The sequence below is a fragment of the Pinus tabuliformis genome, chromosome 1_2 (genome assembly GCF_031772625.1).
Source record: "Pinus tabuliformis cultivar Carrire ecotype Pingquan chromosome 1_2, CPIR1, whole genome shotgun sequence".
NCBI classification, from domain to species: domain Eukaryota; kingdom Viridiplantae; phylum Streptophyta; class Pinopsida; order Pinales; family Pinaceae; genus Pinus; species Pinus tabuliformis.
In genome coordinates, this window is record NC_142298.1 from 335204747 (window position 1) to 335229074 (window position 24328).

The 24328-nt window shown below is 34.0% G+C and overlaps 1 protein-coding gene across 1 annotated transcript; it reads right to left on the reverse strand.

Moving 5' to 3' along the window:
* Nucleotides 1-3237: 3237 nt before the first annotated feature.
* LOC149205739 (putative indole-3-pyruvate monooxygenase YUCCA9) lies at nt 3238-5403 on the reverse strand. The gene is made up of 4 exons (XM_089397492.1): nt 4714-5403; nt 4207-4455; nt 3562-3684; nt 3238-3465 (listed from the first exon to the last, which is right to left on the reverse strand). The coding sequence occupies exons 1-4, from the start codon at nt 5401-5403 to the stop codon at nt 3241-3243; spliced, it is 1287 nt and encodes a 428-aa protein (XP_089253618.1). The 3' UTR covers nt 3238-3240.
* Nucleotides 5404-24328: the final 18925 nt, after the last annotated feature.

Below are 24328 nucleotides of genomic sequence, written 5' to 3' on the forward strand. Positions count from 1 at the left end.
ATATGCAAAAACCTTATGTGACATGCTATCAAATTATAGATCAGTTAATGGGAAAAATCTTATCCCATGCCTTCTATCAACTTGTGGAACCCTACAACAATGGAACCTTGCTAGACTTCAAAATATCATAACTTCGTCTCTCTTTGGAGTTTTGCAAATTTTCATATACTATTGGAAGGGAATTTTTTAGGACTATCCATTCATGTACTTTGCAGGAGCACTTGAGATGATCTCCTAAGGAAAAAAAAAAATCCTTTAAAGCTATAAACTTTATTCTTAACCTTAGCTAAGTAGTAACACCCATATGTACTCTTACCAAGGCTCCAACTCCAACTGAGCAGGAAACACACTCAACACTCAACTACCAATACTAACAACCATCTCGTCTTATGATTTTAATCATTGAGGCTGACATCAATGCATTGAGGTTGACATCAATGCCAACATCTATATCACAAGCAATGTGGTTGAGGTTAATTTGTTGGATGAGAGAAAAATGGCCTAGAAGAGAAGATAGCTTGGAAATTTGTTTCATCAAAATAATGATATATTTAGAAAAATCCAATGAAACTATTGCAATATTTGTTGAAGATCTATTGTAAAGGATGTTAGGGCACTTTGATTAAACATGACTTAGTCATGGATTTAATTTACTATTGGTAGTTTGTGGTCTAGTAATTTTTGTAGCCCATGGTCTTTCTCATGGTATTCTCATGTAATGCAACATATTTAAAAACACGAAAAATACATTGTAAGATCCCTTTGGGATAGGAATAGTAGATTTATTACTCAACCTACAAGGGTTGCCAGGTTAAAATATGGTGTCCATGTGTTATTATTATTATTATATGTTTTTCATGTATTTATTTTCCTCTCGTTTTCTAAAATTGAAATTAGAGACACTGTGAAAAATTATCTTCATAGAAAATATGTGTGAAGAAAATTATTTTTCTTATTCGTGCATGATAAGAGAGATTTATGGCAAATCCAACCCAATACAGAAGTGAAGAGGAAGAAAATAACATGCAATGAAATCTCATGAGAATTGATTCAAGAGAAGCATCTCATATTGACCATTGAAGTTCATGTGGGTAAACTAAGTAAGTGTAAAAAAGTAGACTTACTAGTATTGATATTACAAAAGTGAATAAGATAAATATGAAGTTATGTTGAAGTTGGAAAGCAAAAGTAAGAGAAGCAAGTAGCGATGCACAAATGCACCTTGAATCCCAATATTTAGAATCGAATAAAATGTTTCTACTAAGAAACTAAGAGTTGAGAAAATTGGTTTAGTCATTAAAGGGATGGTTTTTTGTAAGATCAGTTTTGAGAGTCTGCATGATGAGAGATTGCATGGATTTGGTGAGTGAAAATAGTATTAGAAGCCTAGGCTAAGATATGGATCGGCATGGGATGGATTTATAGAAATAACATAACTCGTGGACAAGAAAACATAGATGAAATCAATGGTGTTGAGTTTTGGTGAAGGAGCTAATTTATTATGGAGAGTTGCAATAGTGGATGAGAACCTTAAAGTTTTTTGGTCTGAGTTATAAATCTTAGCCATATATGTAGGTTGTATTCCCCAAGGTTGTTGTAAGATCTATCATTCAAGCATGCATGTAGTGTGGTAGCACATGATTTGTCAAGCTGGGTAATAAAGTACTTGAATAGGTACAAGGGTGGTAGGTATACTTGTACACTAGGTTGAGGTTACTTTGTTGTAAGACCTATTATTCAAACATACATGTTGGAGTGTGGTGGCATATGGAGTTATGTAAGATCAAGTTGTAGAATGGACCATTTGAATATGTATGATGGTGCAAAGATCTATCATTCAAGCATGCATGTAGTGTGGTAGCACATGATGTGTCAAGTTGGGTAATAAAGTACTTGAATAGGTATAAGGGTGGTAGGTGTATTTGTACACTAGGTTGAGGTTACTTTGTTGTAAGACCTATTATTCAAACATACATGCCGGAGTGCGGTGGCATATGGAGTTATGTAAGATCAAATTGTAGAATGGACCATTTAAGTATGTATGATGGTGCAAAACTACTTGTATGTTAGGTTGAGAGGGGGGGAGTGTGAGATCTCATGATGTTAGATGGTTGATAAATCATGTACAAGAAAAGTATCCTATAAAAACAACAAATACAACCATAAAACCACGAATTACGCATGTATTCTAGTGGATGGTAACTTTTTTATATGAACTTTAAGAGAGCTATTGGGGACAAGTTAATCATGCTAGTATTTTTGATAACCCATGGCTTTTCCCATGGTATTCTTATGTTATGTAGCCTATTTAAAAGTTTGAAAAATCCATTGTAAGATGTCTTTAGGCTAGGAATATTATATTTATTATTGAGAGCTGGTTTTACAATTATGGTTTCTATGTTAAACTATGGTATCCATGTGTTATTCTTGTTATGTTTTTTTCCTATCTTTAGTTCTCTTTTTTTACTAACAAAAAGGTCATTATTTACCCATCCTTCATAAATTGTTGCTAAATATGCTTATGTGGCATCGTTGCTCATTTGAGTAAAGGCCAAGTTTAGATCATATTCCTTCATTAATTTTGTTTTCCACCATGTAGTTGCAAGAAAAGGAAGAGCTCCACCTTAAATTGTTGTACATTGAGAATTATAATTGGTGGCCTCTACCTTAGTAAAGAACAACCATGGCCAATCCTCAACCACCATGATCTTCTTCTATGACAAAGTATTAAGTGAATCTCAAATGAGCTTTACAATTGCTGATGAAATTTAGTTCTCCATGAATCTTTACAGTCCTTCTCACTTGAGATTTGTGTTTAGAAGCATTTCAAGCTTGGGATGTTTCCTTGTTTGGTGAAACTAAGAACATTTGCGGTTCTAACACGGACAAGAAAAACAACGCCCCTTCATTAGGAATAAGCAACCCAACCCATAGCTCTTTGAGGAAATTAGATAGATGTTTTGCAAACTAGAAGTCTTTATTAAAATAAAGAAAGCATTAGGTCATTTCAAACAACTCACCAGACAAATTTTTGTTGAATATTGTATATATTGCTTCACTTATAATTTAAAATTAAATTTTCTTTCAACCTAAACCTTCTAATATTGATTTCGTTGGCTACAAAGGTCGAAATTAATGAACCAAACATTTAGCAACACTTTAGAATCAATTTACATGATCATTCATTCATTGTACTCGTTGCGATGAGCTGAAATTCGACTCTTTACAATGATATTCAGGTCATGCCGATTGCCTTTTACGGAAACTGAAACTTTTACAGAAGCTGAAACTTCTGTTCATTTTTTTCCTCAAACTTCCAATGTCTTCCGCAACGTGCATGGCATCGATGGAAGCGCCCAACAATCCCCTCTTTGTGAACCCAACTGCAAAGAGTCCGTTTTCTCCTTTCCATCCATGGGGAAAAGGCGTGTTTGGTATCCCTTCTTCAGAGAAAAAGTTGCAATCCTGCAATACAATTTTAGTCGTTAGTAAAAGCCGCCATAGATTTCCAATGAAAGCTATATCAATGGTTTCACGGAGAAAAATAATTTAGCAATTTACCTTTAGCCATGATGGCACGTTACTTTTGTATCCGGTTGCTAAAATGACGGAATCAAACTCCATTTCCTCGCCATTGACGAATTTGGCACCAGGGTGGGTAAGGCAATCGAGTCCTGGCAGAATCTGTGGCACCCAGAAAACGATCAGACTTATTGGCAACAGAACCTGTCCTCCCCAAAGTCAAAGGCAGTGGGAAAATATAATAAAAACTAAAGAATTTGTATTAGTCCATTGATGATTAGGATTTTTTTTTCATTTCAATTTGGTTTAAAAGTATTCCGAGAATAGTATTCCTAGAATAGTAACGGATTCCAGGGAATATGTTAAGAATTTAAGAAAGGATCACTTTTTTTTAAGAATTTAACCATGTAAATTTATCAACGGGTTACTAATTCAAATCTAACTCACAGTGAGTGTCAAGAAAATTAGGATTAATTAAGATCACTTTATAAGATTTAACTATGAAACCTAACCCATAAAAAAATATATCAAGAAAATTAAACCAATTACATCTTAATAGCAGAAATGCTTTGACAACAACAACTAACCAATTACACTAAGCTATATGTATCCTATATATAACAAAATTGAATTGAACTCTATATAACAAAATTGGGGAATACATATAGTGAAAGTAAAGAATACCTTGATCTGTCCATTTCTGATCTTATCCATGGCTCCCACGTCCAGCACAGGAGTCTTTCCCGCTTTATTCTTCAGTTCCAGCGGACCCATCAATGGCCTCTTGATACCATAACGTTCCGTGCTGCCAAACATAAACCATGCCACGCATAACAGAAACATGTCCACCAGCCATAGCGGAAGCCACTTCATTAACCAGATTGCTACTCCGAATGTTGATCTCCCAAACATTTCTCTCGGAAGGACATGCACCTAGAAACAATTTCAATAAGTAAGACAAGGGCAATAGATTATGGTTTATCTATATTATATATTAGGGGTAATTATTATTTTTAACTAAGTTGAGTTAGGTGGGGTTAATTTTATTGGATGATTTTTTTTAATCAAAAATACTATTTAAAATTCACTCTATCTTCAACCTCTTTCAGAAAACTTAACCTAAAATTAGAGAAACTAATCCCACACAACTCAATTAATCTACGGCTTATAAAATAACATTTTTATACTTACTGCACTGCGCACCACCATGGATGGATTGGCATTATGATTGGAGAGATCGAGGCTGACTTCCATACCAGAATTTGCACAGCCAACAACCAAAACATTTTTCCCGTGAAAAGCAGCCCCACTTTTGTAATTGCTCGCATGAATGATCTGTCCTTTGAAATTTTCCATGCCTTTGATATCTGGAATAATGGGTTCTGCATTTTCTCCTGTTGCTACAACCAACCAGCTGCATGTGTACTCAACCTTTTCACCGCAACTATTCACAGTACGGATTCTCCACATTCCGCATATTTGATCATAATGAGCAGATTCTACGCATTCATTGAACCTAGGCTTAAGGTTGAAGCGACGGGCATAAGATTCCAAATAGTCAATAAACTGATTCTTGGTAGGATATGTAGGGAACTCCTCCGGAAACGGCATTAGAGGAAGTTCACAGAAACGCTTTGGTAAATGGAGCTTCAGACGATCATATGTCCTCTGCTGCCACAGAGATGCAATGCAGTTTTCCTTTTCCAATATTACACATGGAATTTCTTCTTGTTGTAAACAGGCTGCTGTGGCCAGACCTGAGGGACCGCTCCCTATAATTATAGGGCCGTTTACCCAAACGCAGCGTTGCTGCTGCTCAATGGTAGGGTTGTCCTCGTTACATGCTAATTTCCCACTCAATAGTCTGCGAAAAGAATCCATTTTATTTTCCTTGACACTCTTGGGTCGGTTAGGCTTTGTTAATCATGAGTTCACAGGAAGTGATTCTTTCTGATGGATCCGCAAGAAACAATATTTTCTTGGACTTAACTCACTGATCTCAGGACAACAATTGATGAAGGCTTTGTCTCTGGAATGAATGCCACCGTGAGGCTTTGTCTCTGGAATGATTACCACCGTGACAAAGTACGAATATCCCGAACTGCTTCTGGACTAGAGGGGAAGGGCAGGACGATTATATATATGCAGGCCATGAGATTTCCCTGGATATGATACAGATGTAGTCCATGAGAGAGCCAAATGTAGACATGTTTTCTTGTGGACGAGAATGGTCGAGAGACAGAAGTGTTCACCATCCCTCCAGCTATGGCGTTTATGGATTTCTTCGAGGCTTTGACACTCAACGTGTGTTCCGCAATTATCCATCTCTGGCACTTTGGATTGCTCGGGGTGGAGTGCTTAAGACTTTTTAAGTGCCTCGGATAAAGCACAAAGCAACCAACAATAATGAAGAGGCTGCAGCTTGCAAAGGCCAATTGCCAACGGTCGTCGTGTGTACATTCGAATGGAATTTACTTGCAAAGAACAAGTCGCCACGAGGCGCTTCAGGGATGCATATCCATCACGAGGGGCGGTGAAGGAGAATCGACATCAATGTCAACGTGATGAAATCGAGGAGTTGAGATTATCATATAACATTAAAAAGCAACTTTAAACAACCCTTAGGAGTTGAGATTATCATATAACATTAAAAAGCAACTTTAAACAACCCTTTATTATTTATTAATGAGTAATGAAAATAATTACTATTTAGAAACATATTATTAATTTCATTGTGAAGTATAGTTTTATGGGTTTTGAATAAAAAATCAATTTGAATAAAAAATAAAAAAATTGATGATAGATAAAGCAAAACTTATATTTTGAAAGTAGAGAAGTAATTCAAGTTTGTTATAGTTTTATTGACTTAAAAGTTTGAAGAAAATTAATAGTGTAGTAAATTTTGTGAAATTTAAAAATTTGGAATAGATAATTTAAGAGAAAGTGTTTTTTAGCTTCATTTTTTTTGTATCACAAAGGTGGTAGAGTTTTCTAAAGGCATCAACATTAAGATATCAACATCATTGGTGGGCATATGGGATAAGTGATTTCAACATTGCACTAATAGAAATGGACTATAGACAGGACTTTAATGGTCATTTAATGAGATGGATGAACATGGCAGAACAAGCATCTCATAGGAGGACATGGACTCAACAAAGGAAGCACCTTACAACATAATAACTCATAACTTAAAAATAACAAAATTATTGCTACAAAATACCTATTTGAGAAAATTTTATTATCAATTTCCAATACTAATTTGTTAGAAATTAAATTATTTTTGGATAAGAGTTGAAATAATAATTCTACTACCTCTTCCCAATACGAAGTAGTTATATCTTATAACAATTTGCAAAGAGACATATACTCTTGTAATAATGAATTGAAGCTAATATTGAATACTGAATATCTTCTCAATTATGCATTATACTCTACATTTCTTACATTGTATCATAGCAAGGTTAATATAGGGATCACATGAATCTCTTTTCAAATGATAGACAAATCAATCCTTGAAATCATTGAATTTTCGATTTGTATGTAAAACCATATTTTCTCCTTTAAATCACTAAACCAAACATTATTGAGAAGGGTGATGGGATAGTGGAGTGAATCTTCTTATGATGTGCAACAGATAGCCATTTCAATGGCATTAGATGGAACACGATAATTTCTATTTACCATGATGAGCTAGTAGATTAGAGGAAAAGTTTGAAAAATCATAAGCAAGAAAATCCTTACTCTTAAAGGGGGATTTGGGATCAAGAAACTCAAAAACAAATCTTTATGAGCATTATGAGAAATTTCAAGTGTTAATGATTTCCAATGATGCTAGGAAACTTGGATTGCAACTAAGAGACTATGCATTCTAGTGGACTAGGGGGCAACCCAATGGAGTCTTTTCAATGGCTCCACCTTTGAAGAATGTTTGGTTTATATTTATTAGTAATAATGTGTTCTTTTTTTCAATTAATTTTTTCTTTCAATAATATAATTCATAAGAAGACATCTTAAATTATAAGGTTTACTAATGTAAAAATGTCAAATCTTTACGAATTAAGTTGTTTCTATATAATAATTGAGAAAATAACTAAATTTCATAACAATTTGCAATCTCTATATAAAAGAGCACATATTACTATAATAATAAATCAGATACAATACTAAATATCTTATACTACTATAATAATGAATCTGATACAATACTAAATATCTTCATTGAGTTCATGTTATTATTCATTTATTAATTATACACTATAGTCTACCTTTCTTATAAATTTACATTACCAATAAGAAGTTCAAATTTTTATATCCATATACAATAATCATTTTTCACAATACCATTATTACTACCAATATGGATCATACCCTACATTAAATATGGACTACCTATTACTTCCTTATTAACCCATACATACATATATGTATGGATATATGGTAACATCTTTATAACCACGAGAGACAAATTTAATGATTATTGTTATTGAAACATATGTGTGAAAATTTAATATTTTAATATTTAAAATAACATAAAATATATTATTTTATTAATCATGAATAAAGTGTAATGTCCCTCAATAATAAAAATAAATAATAAATAATAATAAATAATAAATAATAAATAATAAAAAAATAATAAACAATGAATAAATAATAATAATAATAATAATAGTAATAAATAATAAATAACTATACTAAAGCTCTAAATAAATATAAATAGAAATAAAATAAGAAAACAGTAAAAAAAATCAGTAAAGTTATCAAAAAGAAAAATAAAAGAAATAAAATAAGCAAGCAATAAAGTTGCATGTAGACACATGAAGTATGTGCATGTGGTTCTTCTTCTAATGGTTGCTCTATTTAATTGATGGTGAGGAAGATGAGAGGCATTCCTGCATTCTATCATTCCAAGATTCTATCTTTCATTCTCTTGGGAGAATGGTGTTCTAAGATAGAGGAGTCTCTAGTAGTAGTACAATGATTGAGGGCTCGGGGGTGACCAGTTGTAGCAATTCCTTACACAATTGAGCCTACGGTTCGGTGGAGAGTCGTCCCCAAAACCTTGTTGCCATATGGCAGACATCAATCACAGGTAATATAGGTAAGTGCTGATTTGTTTGAATTTGATATTGATTAGGAAATTAACTACATATTTATTTTGGACTGTTACATATGGTATCAGAGCAAGGCTCAACCCTTAGGGCCTATGGGCATCTAAAAAACAAAATTATTTTGTTGGGATTTTAACTTGACTTATTTTGAAGGTAATACAGGATGCTTACATTCGGGAGGCCGCATATTATTTACATTTTTTAACCCAATGTGCATTGGATGATACGAAAATCATTCTTGGTTTAAGGCTTCTCGTTGTTCATTGTGATTATTTTGATCTCTTTATAGCACTTTTTCCTCTCTTTCTATACCTCCTCCACATATCTTTACCGATTTGCTGATATGGGAATGTTGTTTTATAAAGTTAAATGTATTTTTCTGTTAATTGTAAGGGAATTTTCGCTTCACCATACAGTACATGTTTTCTTTTAAATATGGCTCAATTAGTGAAATTAGACACAAATCTCTAGAATTGGTCCAGCTTTTGTTTGAGTTGTAACTCATGTATGGAATCTTACTTCTTTTAGTGCTGCTGGATTGGAAGATTCTTCTTAAAACCTTTTGAGCCCCACTCCCCTGCCTCTTATTAAATCTCTATTCAATTGGAAGAATAATGATATTTTCATTGAAATTGATAGATCTTTTAACGCAAGAAGGCCATATTTTGGTTAGGGATCACCGAGAATAATCAAATTTCATTTCCGTATTATATTCTTCATGTGGAGATTAGTTAAACTCATACTTATAAGGTAGAAGGAAGATAATATGATACTTATAAGGCAATCATGTGATTTCGGAATGTTGTGTTTTTAAGGAAAAGCTTTTTTCTGGTACTTGTAAGGGAATCCTCTGGTATCGGAACGCTATTTTTTTTTAATAGGTAAAAGATTTTGTTTGATATGTGGGAGCATGAAACTCAACTTTCGTATTAACACATTAACCCGCTTTTTAGTAATATGAATTTGATCTTTGTACCTCTGCATTGAGAGATATGTGCTTTTAGTATTTTAATTTTTAATTTTTGTGGGCTTTCATGCATTTGAAGGTACGTAGGATGTTTTAGTTTTTCCCTATAGCTCAAAAATCAGCCATGGGGTCTGAAATCTAAGCACTGTATGCATGAGGCATATTTGTTATTAGGATTGCTCGTTCCCTGATTAACTGGACAGGAACGCGGTTTCCTTGGTCTGCAAGTCGTGGTTTCAAATCGAGGCGAGCAGTAGGCAGTGGGTTTTCATCAGAAATTGCTATTTTGGTCCTATAAAGTTTTGATATCTCTGATTTCCTTATCTGGACTTTTTAAGCGTGTATTTAGAAAAGATTTTGCATTATTTCAGTGGTTTTTTTAATTATTTTTTTTATTATCTAAATTGATTTTTCATTGTGGCTGAGATCTTGGGTGTTAGGAGGATTCTATGATTCCATGCAAACAGAGTTCCGCACCAAAGCAAATAAAGGACTGAATTAAACTCCCATCATGATTTCGTAACTTTTCATTCAATTCAATTCTCCATCATTTAGATTAGACTCACATTCTGTTCTCTGTAGTATGGGATCTACATTCGATGATCAGGGCTTCCTGTTGAGTGTTTAGAGCAACCATTATTAATTTGCTTCATGAATCTGGAAAGTTTCTGTCATGGATGCCTAAATTTCCACTTTAACTGGACACCCACTTGAATTTTATGAATGTTTTGGCAGAGAGCAAGAGCTTCATGCAGGGATTCCCGCGGTCTGAGATCTTTGATGTTGTAGACCCACGAAAGAATTTGGAGCTCGGACAGATGAAAATGTTTGAAGTGGGTATGTGTATTTGAGCTGAAAGAACTTCAATTAGAAACCCATTAGAGGTTTATTTTTTTCTTCTTCGATCTTTTCATGTCATGATCTGTATAAAAATCAGAAACCTCGAATATTTTGGATGTGTATATGTTGGAGCTAAGAGGATTCGAATGGACACAGAAGAAGATATTTTCTGTTTCATATTCAATGATCAGAGCTTTACTCTGCCGATTATTAGATGCATTTAGAGTGGAACTTATTAAATGCATGATCAGAGGAGAATAGGAATCTAGGGCGTTTTCTCAGCCACGTTGGTGGTAATTTACCTGGTTTTTGTATTAATGGTGTTGAAATGGAAGGCTAGTGTAACCTTGGCTAGAAGAACGGAGGCATACCCATGAAGTGTCTAACAAAAAGGATGGGCGGGGTGCATTGGTGGAAAAGCTGCCTCTCATATTATCCAAAATATCTAGTGAAATATTGAAAATGCCAAATATAAGTAAAGAACACGACTCTAAAGTATAATGATGAGGATGAATTGCACAGAAAACGCCAAAGAAACAAGATAATATCTCCAGTCTCAGCTAATCATATCACATATTGTATAATGAGTGCATTTATTTCATATATATACTAATTTATCTGTCATTTCCCATGGTATGGTTTCGCTCCTAAGGAAATCCATTCTTTGTGGTGCAGCTACGACATGTTTCTCAAAGAAACATGGGTTTCTTGTTTCAATTTAGGAATTGGATCGTAGACATAGTCCAATTTGGAATTTTTGTAAATTGTGTGGAAAAAGCGGAAGCAAATATTTTTGGAATTCTATTGGCATATCATCATGGCACTAGGTATAGTTTAATGCCCGGCAATGTAGAACTACAATTTTATGACTTATCCAAGAAAATATGATGGCTAAAATGTATTGTAATTTAAGGGATTTGATATGGTGTTGCCTTCACAGGTGCACTTGCAGGCAGGCCATATAATTAATAAAATGATTTTATTTTGTGTTGGGGAAGGATAACCTTCCCAGTCATCCGATCCGGTTTTGGGTCGGGTGGCAACATCTCTTCTTGTTTATGGTGTGGAATATTTCTTTGGTGGTTTGATTTCTTAAATCCCCTTAGAGTAATCATTTAATGGCCATACGAATCTCAAGATATATTCAATAAATTTGGTTAACGATTTATTTTGTTAAAAGCAGCCCACTAATTTTTAAAACATCTTTCTTCTAACATAAGCGATGACTGGTGTGACATATAATCTCAAAAAGTCATGGTGAATAAATTTTCTTTCAAAATTCAAGTACTTTCTTAGAACAATAATGCCACCAACATTCTTAAGCTTTACTCATTTGAATTTCGATTTTATGTATCTTGGCTCTTATTTCATGCTTCTTAAGTGATGAATCTTGATATTGAGTGACTGATAATATTATTACAGTGTTTGGTTACATTATTCCAGTGGTGTTTTATTTCTCGTACCAGTTCTCTATATCAATTTTTTTTTATTTTTTTTATTTTTTTTTACAATTCCTCAACTTTATTTTTCATTACATTTTGATAATTGATCTTGCTTAGGTAGACTGATATACTTTTAAACTAGCTACAACCAGCTTATTTCCTTAGAATCATTACAAAAGTCTGATATTAAATTATGGAAGTGAGACCTGAAATCCCAGGGGTATCACCATTTGTTTTGAAGGATCAACTGTAAGTGTTTGGTTGGTATAAGTTAAAGTTTGGTGCACTCATTAGTTCCTCATTCGTTTTCTCATGCATCATTATAGACAACAGATTGATTTTTGCATTAGTATTGGAATGAGCCTCCTTTCTTATTTCTTATTTGGTTTGGATACCGCCCTTTCCTCTGTGGTTCTCTGCTCTCATTAGAATATCATTGCATGGTAAAAAAACTATTAGAAATCTCATTTTCTTGAGTTGTACTTACATCCTCTTACCATTTTCTAAATGCTATTTCATAAAATGAAAATTGCTATAATCAACTACAACAGTTAAAGGTGTGATAGTGCTTCACTAATCTAAAAAGTTTATTATTCCAAGGTGTTGTTCAAATAACTCTCTCCATTACAACCATATAACAAGGCGAAATTCTAATTAAAGGTATATAGTTTTGTTATGACTGATTGATTCATTGGAAAAGTATATAATCTTCTAATCTTGGACGGTGATAATCTACCCATAATTGACGATGTATAATTCTCTGAAAGATCGGTATATTTTCTGTCTATCAGCTTATTTTCATATGAATTTTTCCTTGAAAATCTTGTGATACCATGCTATGATGTTAAACATATCTTGAATAATGGTCATTTCCGAATAATGTAAACAACTGAACTTCACATCCTAAACATTCATTTCTTGGGATTGAACAATATGCCAACTAACATGATTCGATCCACATTAGATGGCATTTTCTTTAAAATTTTAGCAATATGGATATGATATACTGGCATGTTTTTTGTGGGGTAACAAATCTTTGATGCTAGTGTAACTACTCACCACTGGTTCATTTTACAACACAGTTACATAGCAATTGAAGTATTTGCATAATTGATGTTGAAATTTGTCACCAATTAAAGTGCTCTAAAATAGTGAAATCTGTTCCAATTCACAATGGATAAACTTTGATATCTTATTATCTTTAGATGATCGTTGTTCACTTGCATTTGTTCATTATTTTATGGTTCAATCTGATCTAAAAACACAGAGGTAACATTCCTTGAATGCTGATCATATTATTCACTAACTATTTGGGTTGGATTGTTGTTCCCATTGTCCTGTACCAATGGCAGTGGCTTGGCATTTCTCTAGTCTATTATTGCAAGAAAACAACTCTCTCAATATGATCTTCTAACGATGACAACAAATCCTTGATTATTAAGATGTTGTGAAGCAATTAGGAGTGCTTACTTAGCTAAGATAGTTTAAGTCATGTTTTATGGTTTGAATGTTATGATACATCTAAATCATACCCTATGATTTCAGTTTAGTTTAATTAACTTTTATGATGTTGAGTATAATTTTACATGAGGTTTCGTGATTCAAGGTTAATTTCATATAATGGACAAAGTTGTCTAAGGAGAAATGGAAAGGATAAACTTGCAAATTTTTTTTAAGGATGATAACTAATTAGATGCTTAAGGTGGTAGAGAAGAAGTATCACAACAAGGGTAAGAAATCAGTAAGGAGAGACAACCTATTTTAGAACATAATGGAAGAGTTGGGTATAATCATAACTTGGGACTCTAAAGGTATCACTATAAGGTCTATCTAAGGATGATGCACATAAAGAAGAAAATATGGGCAATCAACTAACGAAGTTGAATAATCATGGTAATAATGAAGGTCATTTTTAAGGAACCTACAAGGTATGTTAAAATAGAATGATTGGAGAAGATAAGTTGTGTGCATAACAACATTTATAACAATGGGAGAGCTGCATTGTAAAGTTTTCCATAGGTGACTAACTATATGAATGAATTATGGATAACAAGATGAAGGATAAGGCAATTTAATTATGTTGATGTCTTAAAACAAGAAATGATAAGAGGATTACATTTGGTAGCCATCTTAATGAATTTATTTATCAGGCATTACCCAAGTTGGGAAATAGTATCAACATTTCCTAGGTATATCAGTGCTATGTTTAAGAGAGGAGGAAAAGAAACCACAATGACTAGAGGTGAGAAATTAAAGTCAAATAGAATAAAGTAAAGAAGTTTCCATTTATAGGCTAGTAGACATGGAATATTTGGAAATTAAGACTAGGAGAAAAATATATAAGAACATCTGGTAGGAGGAAATGAAGGGATGTTCTATCAAGAAGAAGGTTATTTAAGGGTATTGATGAGTGGACCAAGAAACATGATTGGTAATGATCATAGTGATGATCTACATAGTCATCATGGACAATGATGACAGTAGTGTTTCCAACTGTTTCAAAATCTAAAATAAAGATACTATTTAATGAGCAAGAATCTCTTGTCCAACTTGAAGAAGGGTGAATTTACAATAAAGCAATCAAATGGTATTGAGATAGGAATGACCTAGTGTTTGCATATAGCAATATTGGAATCGGTAAGCCAAAGGGTAAATGGATGTAAAACCAAGGGATTTTAATTTTGAGATAGATGGTTTAAATAATGATGGTATAACTAGTAATATCTTAAACAATTTCCTTGGGAAAGGAATAATATATGACAAGAGATTAAGACTCAAGATGACGAGGCCCGTGTGAAATTTAAATGGGGTAAATGATCAACTTCCTAGTTGAAAGAAGTGGAAATGATTATTGAAAAGTAATTGACAACTTGATGAAAACATATTGATGATGGTTCATGATATGATATACATGTGGTTCTTATAGTGATAATGTATCCTTATGATGATACTGAGATGCATAGGTATTATGACGTTATGACAAGGTATATTGACATATTCATTTACTATGTGATGATAGGTATTTAATGTTCAATACTCATGATGGATATGATATGCATAATGTGGCATAGGAATTATGATGCTATAATATGAGGTTTATTGACATGTGGTTCACTTATTATGTGAAGTCATGATATGACTTTGATGCAATAACGTTGATGATCTAACTTATGATGGTATTTCATGAGGTGAAGCATGTGATAATTGCGTACAAATTTATGACGTTCATGAGCATGCAGTTGGTTATTATTCATAATGTTGCGATTAACAATGATGAATGTTCTCATGATGACATGCAAGACTGGGCACATGGATTATTTTCTATGACACTATGATGGTATGGCTAATGAATTGGTTGCATGTTGAGGTGTGATGATTCATAGGACTCCACAAATGGGCTGAGAGGATCGGTTTGTTTAATGATCTTGTGCGAGCCCATACGGACAAAGGAGAATAGGTAACACCATATGGGTCGGGGACAAACTCAATCAACACTACATATGCCAGTGGTTCCTTTATCTTGTGTGTAGCTCTCGATGATAGCTCTTGAAGGGCTATGGGACCATCTTGAGGAGGCCAAGTGCCTGATATTCTAGGCTAGGTGCTTTTTATTGGATTGGGATGCCGAAGTCTAGTGGGGGCATAAGGACTTCGATGCCTGGGTCTGTGTGCCTTAATAGTTATGGAGGGAGTGGGCCAACCTTGCGAGATGCCTGGAGTCATTGAGTACCGTACCAAATGCCTGCCTTAGGGCAGATGAGGTCTGAGTTAGGCACGAGCCTTGGGGCTAGCCTTGGACTAGGATACAGACTGGGTGAGGCTTATGCCTGGTGCCGAAAGTGGGAAAAAGGACATAGATTCCTTGGGATTTCCAGGGTGTTGTGGAACTTTCGATGCCTGCTGGTTATAATAGTCCAGCAGAGAGTGTGGGCAACATGAAGTAAATAAAATAATAAACAATAAAAATAATAAATAATAAATAATTCAACTTAACTTCGGGACGAAGTTCCTTAAGGTGGAGAGTATGTAATGTCCCTCCCTTAATAATAAATAATAAATAATAATAATAATAATAATAAATAAATAATAAACAATGAATAAAAACTAATAAATAGTAATAAATAAAAAATAACCATACTAAAGATCTAAATAAATATAAATAGAAATAAAGCAAGAAAACAGTAAAAAAAATCAGTAAAGCTATCAAAAAGAAAAACAAAAGAAAGAAATAAAGTTGCATGTAGACACATGGAGTGTGTGCATGTGGTTCCCCTTCCAATGTTTGCTCTATTTAATTGATGGTGAGGAAGATGAGAGGCATTCCTGCATTCCATCATTCGAAGATTCTATCTTTCATTCTCTTGGGAGAATGGTGTTCTAAGAAAGAGGAGTCATTGGCAGTAGTACGTTGATTGAGGGCTCAGGGGTGGCCAGTTGTAGCAAGTCCTTGCGCAATTGAGCCTACGGTTGGGTGGAGAGTTGTCCCCAAAACCTTGTTGCCATTTGGCAGACGTCAATCACAGGTAATATAGGTAAGTGTTGATTTGTTTGAATCTCATATTGATTAGGAAATTAACTACATATTTATTTTGGACTGTTACATAAAGTTAATCTCAATATTTTAATATTTAAAATAACATAAAATAATTTTTTTATTAATCACGAATAAAGTTAATTTCATTATAAATGGTAATGGAAAATTTTTCATTAGTTTTATTGAATGAGTATTTTCAAAAATAAAAAAAATAAAAATAAAAAAAAAATTATGGAAAATTTTAAAGGAGGAATTTTGTTTTGAAGTGTAGAAATTTAATGAATTTTTATAATTTTTAATATGAAAATTGTAAATTTTTTGGTAATATTTCTCTAATAATATTCAAATTTATTAGCATTTTATATAGTAGTTTTTATAATTTTGGCAATTTTCAAGGTAAAATAATTTTTTTTATATAGAATTTGAGTAAGTTAATTTTAAAATTTTGGCAATTATTGTTTTTCTATTTTGGAAAAGATATGGAAAATTACCCTATCGGATAAATTAACCTCTAAAATTTTCCCCAAACAAAACATGTTAGGAATAAAATCACAAAGTTATAAAATCAAAATGAATGCACGAATAAAACATGGAATGAAACAATACAAAGGAGACACTCAGTTCACCTAATTTGGGGTACATCCATTGAGAAATAACCAATCCTTCCTTTTAGTGCATCTAACAAAATTAAGGAATTACAAGTACAACACATCTACTACAACCTCCTCTTCACTCTCTCATAATATGCTTCCTCTCAATTACAATGTTTTCTCAATAAGACATAGCCACAATATAATTCACTTATTAAAACATGGTTTCCTTCTAGGTAAAAATACTCTAACATAACATTTACCATCAAATATGTGGCCTAATGATAAATCATCCAAATAGAGTGAAATTGTAATATTTTAGAAGGCAATTTTTCTAAAAAAATATCTTTGGAGGTGCTCCCCATGAACCCTCACCAAAAGGATATCCAAAACCTTGCCTAGACCCACTAGTGTTGACTCATGAATGACCCACCCGACTAAAAATCATGCAAACCATTATAGCATGCCTCTCTTCTAAAAAAACTAATATGATAAAAGAAAGAAAATTTTGAGTGGATGGGGTCCCACGGGAAATAAGGATATGTTGACTACAAATTTATTTAAATTTCTTGACTTTATAATCACTAGCATGTGCTATGATTCATGATATTTATGAAAAGAAATTAACTCAAAAAAGAACACTCAGGTCTAATAGACTTCATCTCAGATAATGGCTCTATTAATGGGAAACAATCATATTTATCCTCCTTCTTAGGTTATGAATACACACAAGTATTTTATTTCAATATCTCCAACGCTCAACATATCTTGGCATGATGTGACTCATTTCTTTAGTGGCATATGTTTTGAAGCATGATAACTTAAATATTATGTTGAATATTGGTGAAGCACCCTCCGTTGGATTACATGATGCGATTACATATTAGAGGTTGTTGATTACATGATATGGGTCTTTCCCTATCGATATCCCTATCCCTCTTGGTATCCTAACATTCCATGTTGCCAAACCTTAGCCATGCCTCAGATAAGAGAAACCAATCCACCAGCCATAGAGGACGCCACTTCATTAACCATATTTCCACTTTGAATGTTGATATCCTGAACATTTCTCTCAAAAGGACATGCACCTAGGAAAAATTTCAAGTAATACTGTAATACAAGGGCAGCATCTTATGGTTAATCAATATAAACATTATATCTTAGAAGTAAAAATTTTATACTTACTGCGTTGTGCACAACCACGGGTGGATTGGAATTGTGATTGGAGAGATTGAGGCTGACTTCCATGCTAGAATTTGCATAGATGACCACCATAAAAATTTTCCTATGAAAAGCGGCTCCACTTTTGCAATTGTTGGAATGGATGATTTTCCCATTGAAATTCTCCATTCCTTTGATATATGGATTAATGGGATCTGCATTTTCTCTTATTGCTACTATCAACTAGCTACATGTATACTCCACCTTTTCTGAAAGGCTAGACAAAACAGTAAGGATAAGAGTATGGGTCGAGATGGCTAGCCAGTAGAACTCTTACTTTTATTTCAACGGATCATGATAGAGGATCCAATGTTCATAGTGGGATAAAATTGAAGGTTAAGCTCAATTCGTGGATCGTTAAATTCTTCTTTTATTGCATTTATTTCAAAAATTGATAATCCGTCTACTTTTGTTGATTATCACCTAATATCACTTTGTAGTATTGTGTATAAAAGGATATTAAAATTAATTGCTAATCGGATTATGCTAGTGCTATCTGAGCATATCACACCTGAATAATTCAGTTTTTTGGATAAAAGGAAAATCCATGAAATTATTTCCATAACAAAAGAGTGTGCACATTCCATTAAGACTAAGCATCTCAAAACTCTTCTTTTGGAAGGTTGACCTCTTAAAATACTAAGATTGCAATGATTGGGAATTTCATCATCTGATTCTCCATAATAATTGATTGGGGTTCGACAGTTGATTGGACCATGGCCTGTGTCACGTCAACACATCTAGAGACCATTATTAATGGTTTTCCATGAGGTTTCTTCAGGGTGACTAGAGGTTAAGACAAGGATGAACCATTTCTCCTCCATTATTCTTGTTAGTTATTGATGGGCTCAACAAGAGCATTGGTGAGGCTAGGTCAGAGGATATTATTTATGGATGTAGAATCGTTAAGCGCATCTCTCTATCACACTTAATGTTTGTCAATGACATAGTTTTTTCTGGGTAAGGTGTTATTCGGGAATGGAGGGTGTTCTATCAAATTTTAAATGACTTTGGAGATGCATCAGGATTATTGATGAATATGAAGAAATTGACCCTTATTCTGTGAGAGTATGAGTTTGATTTGATGAAACATATTGCCAATCTATTCGGCATTAACTCCCTTCAATGATATATGGGCTTTAAATACCTTGAGTTCTTCATTAAGTCAAATTTTTATGAGGTTAATGATTGGGATTGGTTGATGTTGAAATTTGAGAAGCAAGTAAGTTTGTGGTCTGCCAAGCAGTTGAATTTGGGTGTTCAGCTCATTATGATTAAAGTGATGCTGCAAAATATTTCCATATATTGGATGCACATTTTTAAACTTCCTTCCACGGTCATCAACAAAATAAAGTCTATCATAATGTGATTCATATGGGTTGGCTCTGGTAAGAATAGGAAGATTCCCCTTATAAGTCTAGAGTTACTCTCTAGAGAAGTGAATCAAGGTGGAAGGGGTATTCAAAACTTGGAAACTATCAATCTGACATTACTATTAAAATTTTTATGGAGGGCTATTAATGGTGGGGCTATTTGGAGCCATATCATTAAAGAAAAGTACTTAAAGGGTATTTCCTTGATCAACTGGATTAGGGAGGGGGCCACAAATCCTAATGTGACATCCATGTCTAGGAGAAGACTCATGAAAACCAAGCTCTAGCTATTCAGTAATATCGGCTAGGAAATTGGCTCTGGGTCATTAGCTTAAATTAACATGGTAGTGATTAAAGCGATGCACAATCCTCATATTATGTCTCTTCATTTACTAGAAACCCTTCATAACAACATTCTCTACAAGGTGAAAGACATTTCTATAGATAAAGGTTAAATATTTCTACATTCGTATTGGAAATCGATGTTGAAATGTGGTTCACTGCCAAATTCCCTGAGTAGTGGGATTCTTACATTTTCCACCTCAAGATGGCGGAAGTCACTCTGACTTCCAAGGTTGATAGGCTATCATGGAATAGTGACATGGTAAAGGATCAGATATTTGGTAAAAGGGGTTTACTAATTCCTACCTTAGGGATTTATTATGGACACATGTACTAGATGGTTTCAAAGATCATGGAGTTGGGAATTTCCCTGGAAGATCAAATGATTTGGTTGGTTAATGGTCCATGATAAAATTCCAAGGGGATTCACTCGGGGATAAATACCATAGCGCATGCATTCATATTGGGACATATATATTGAGGAAAAAATGACATAATATATTGAACATATATGGGGGGAAAGGGTTTTTATATTGGCAGGTATAAAAAATGGAGATCAAAGTTAATGAAAAAATATGAAGGGGTAGAAAAAATGTTAATGAAAAAATGGATACCTACAATATCTAGTGAAAGTAGGGTATTTTTTAACTAGGAAGGTGTATTGGGTTCATATTGTTAGGGGTTAAATAATGTGATTTTTAAAGGTATTTTTCAATATGTCCCCAAGTTAGGGCTATTGTTTAGTATGTCACAAACACATGTGATATGTCAGAGGTTCATTGAGTGATGCCCTGATGTAAGACTCTCACATGGGCTGTTTTGATAAAACAGGAATCCAAGGGCTTGGTAGATATGCTCTATGTCAGTCTTCCTCATAAGATGTCACTTATCTCTTTTTGATGTGCCCATGTGTTGTAGCTGTATGGGAAGAGGTCCTTTGCATTCTACATATAAATTTGCATGGAATAAATCCTTTATTGATGCTTGTTTGTCACAAAGGTTTACATAAAACAAGGTATATAGGGCAATTCCGTTCTACATTATATGGGGTATTTGGCATATGAGGAATGCTTAAATATTTGACTAGAGGGAGATGGAGGTCAGGATAGTAGGTATTGAGATTGTAGCATACTCCATGGAGAATAATCCTTACAAGGAAAATATTTCTCACCGCAAATTTATTTTAAAGGACATTTGGAACAATTTTTTGGCTAGATTCTTCGATGGGGCATGTTCTTCAGAGAGGTGTGGGAGTGGAATGCATATTGTGATGAGTCCTGGGGAGTTTTACAAATTTAGTTGGTTTAGTGGGAGTGGATCCAATACTAGAGCAAATATGTTGGCACTAACAGGTATCCTATTTTGTGAGAAATGGTTGGACATCGCTGACATAGATGTGTATGGTAATTCCAATGTGACTATCAAATGTGCAAATAAAATATCCTCTCTAGATGCTCCAAATCTCTCACATTGGATGGATTGGACTTGCTCTTTGATCATTTCCTTCTCAAGTATTTCTATCTCTCATATATACCAAGAATAAAACAATCTATCAAAGGAATTGTGCTTACTAGAGCCAAGCAAGATTAAATACTATGTTTTCTGTAGGGGTATATTGCAGAGGTCAGAGGATATTGACATGTGAGGGAGATCATGAGAATTAATGTATTTTTATGTTTTTACAATGTTATGTGGAAGTCGAAATCTATACTTTTTGGGTTTATGTCTTTTGTGTGTTTTCTGGATAGATGTTTTCGTCCATATACACTTTTGGACTTAAATTTGTAGGTAAATTCATATTTAGGAGATTTTATGATAAGTCGATCCAGACTTGGTTTATTGATTGAATAGGTAGGATTCTTTGTTTGTTTTTATAGTTTATTAGCCTCGATGTTTTATGTAGCAAAGAAGATGGATCACGAGATATGTAAACTTTGGTTTTATCGAATGAAAACAAAGTTTGTTTTTTTCATATTGAAAAAAAGTATAGTTTGCCTTTTCACCACACCTGTTCTCAGTACTAATTCTCCAAATTTCGCATATTTGATAATAATGACCAGATTCCATGCATTAATTGAATCTAGGTTTAAAGTTGAAGTGATTTGCATAAGTTTCCAAATAATCAATAAACTAATTGTTGGTAGGATATGTAGGCAACTCTTCTCGAAACAACATTAGAAGAAGTTCATAGAAACACTTTGGTAAATGGAGCTTCAAATGATCATATGTCCTCTAGTGCCACAAAGATGCAATGTAATTTTCCTTTTCCAATATAACTACATGGGATATCACATCATGTAAAGAGGATCTATTTTGGAGATAAGGAAGGGGAAATCCTATCCATTTCAGAGGGGCAGAAGTAAAAGTAGTTTTATTTTTTGTAAGTAGAGATACATGTAAATTAAGGGGATAGTTTGATCTATAACTGCAAGCAGATATATTTTATATGTGTGTTCTTGGTAGATGAAAAAATTATATATTAGTCTATGGAAGGAGTTGTAACGACTTTTTTATAAATAAAAAAATGTCATTTTTTCGACTGGAAAAAAACAACAGTATGGAATCATTTGTTCTTGTGAACAATATGTTGTGGTCAGAACCGAGGAATCACCCCCTATAGTGATAGGGTTGTTTACCCTATAGGGAATTGCTGGTGGTGGTGGTTCAAAATGGAAGAGTCCTCATTATGTGCTAATTTCTTATTCAACTATTCATAGGAAGAATCCATTCCATGTGATTTATTTGTTTGATATTACTGCGTAGAGCGAGCTAACTAAATGCAATGATTGGGAATTGTGTTGGGTCAACCATGAATACTATTGTGACAAAAGTAGGAATATCTAAGATTAATGGGTGAAACATATGTATATATATAATTTTGAATGGTCGACTTCTAGTTGGTCTGAGTGGTGGGATGAATTATTTTTATCTTCCTCATATAATTTCAATTCACAAAAAGTAACATGTTTGCTTCCTAGAAACCTGGTGGGATGGATAATTGTCATCCTCCTCATATAGTTTCAATTCACCAGCAACTACATGTTTGCTTCCTGGAACCTGGTGGGAAATATCATTGTTATCCTCTGTTAGAGTATTAATCCCGACGCCGCGTGTGACTGTTCATGTGACGGAAAACTCTGTTCCCATGATGGCTAGTCTATGAAAAGAGTTAATATTCGGCATGAGTAGTTAAATTTAGATAAAGAAATAATGATAGTAGTTGTAGTTTCTATGGAAGTCGAGATGTATAAATTGTCCTATGTTCAATGCAATGATCAATCTCACTTTGTGAGTTTCAACATGGTATCAGAGCTGAGGGTTTCATCTTAGTTTTTGAGCTCAAGCATCGTGCTTAGTTTATGAGAGTTGATTTTCTATGCATTGAGCTCATTAAGTGTTGTGAGAGTTGAGGTCCATAAGTCATTGGCCTAAGGAGAACTGCCATGCATTTTGGATCATTGGTGCAATGTGAAATGTTTAAAGCATTTGGAGTTCATTGTTTGTAGACTTGTCATTTTTTTGGAGAGGGTTAATCATTAGATGTGTTATCCACTCTAAGGTATGCATGAGTGTTTGAATGGATTTTTGTAGATACTAGAGCCAATTGGATTTGTCAAGTTGGCTAGTGCAATAAGCATGGGAAATCCCTCTTCACATAATCTAACTAGGGAAGCAAGTGGGTAACCTATCCATGTAACCCTCAGATTTGATATGTTGGAGAGTCGCGTAGATGAGAGAAAGAGTGTTTCTGAGTTGTGAGAGAGTGTGAGGACTGAGTTGTGTTGAAAGTGGAGTATGATGTTGTGGAGCAGAGAGCATGTTGAGTTGTGAGAGAGTGTGAGCACTAAGTTGTGTTGAAAGTGGAATCTATTGTTGCACAGGAGGGAGCATCAATTGGCATACTGGAACATTGAGCTTGTGCGGCGATTGAGTGGAGGTGCAACCTTTAGCAAGTTAGTGTTTTTGGTGGCTTGGATGCCTCTGAAAATATGTTTTATAGACAAGATATCCAACAAGTCCTACGTAGAAACATAAAAAAAACAACGATATCCCTATTGCTTATATTGTGCCACTCAAGGGTTCAAATAGCATGGAGGATGTTAATATTCTCAATGGCAGTCAAAACAAAGGGTGGACGTTGGCATTCACCAGTCCATTGCTCTTTTTCAAGCATTCACATAACTAAAAACAACAACCGTTGTCCAAGGGTTGACTATTGTTGCCTGTGAAGAGGCCAACACTGATTTAAGAGTTGCTGAAAGTGCATAACAGTTGTTTTAAAAGTCATTGTTGAAGAAACGCAATAGTCAAAGGCATTGTGCCTATTATTGAACATGAGCAGTGAATGTGGAGTTTCCTAGAGAAGTGTAGCACTGTGCAAAA

Coding starts and splice junctions, on each gene's coding strand:
- LOC149205739 (XM_089397492.1), bottom strand. CDS start 5,403: ATGGATTCTTTTCGCAGACTATTGAGTGGGAAATTAGCATGTAACGAG. Junction 3,685..4,206: donor TCAGAAATGGACAGATCAAG/GTATTCTTTACT, acceptor TGGGTGCCACAG/ATTCTGCCAGGACTCGATTG. Junction 3,466..3,561: donor ACGTGCCATCATGGCTAAAG/GTAAATTGCTAA, acceptor ATTGTATTGCAG/GATTGCAACTTTTTCTCTGA.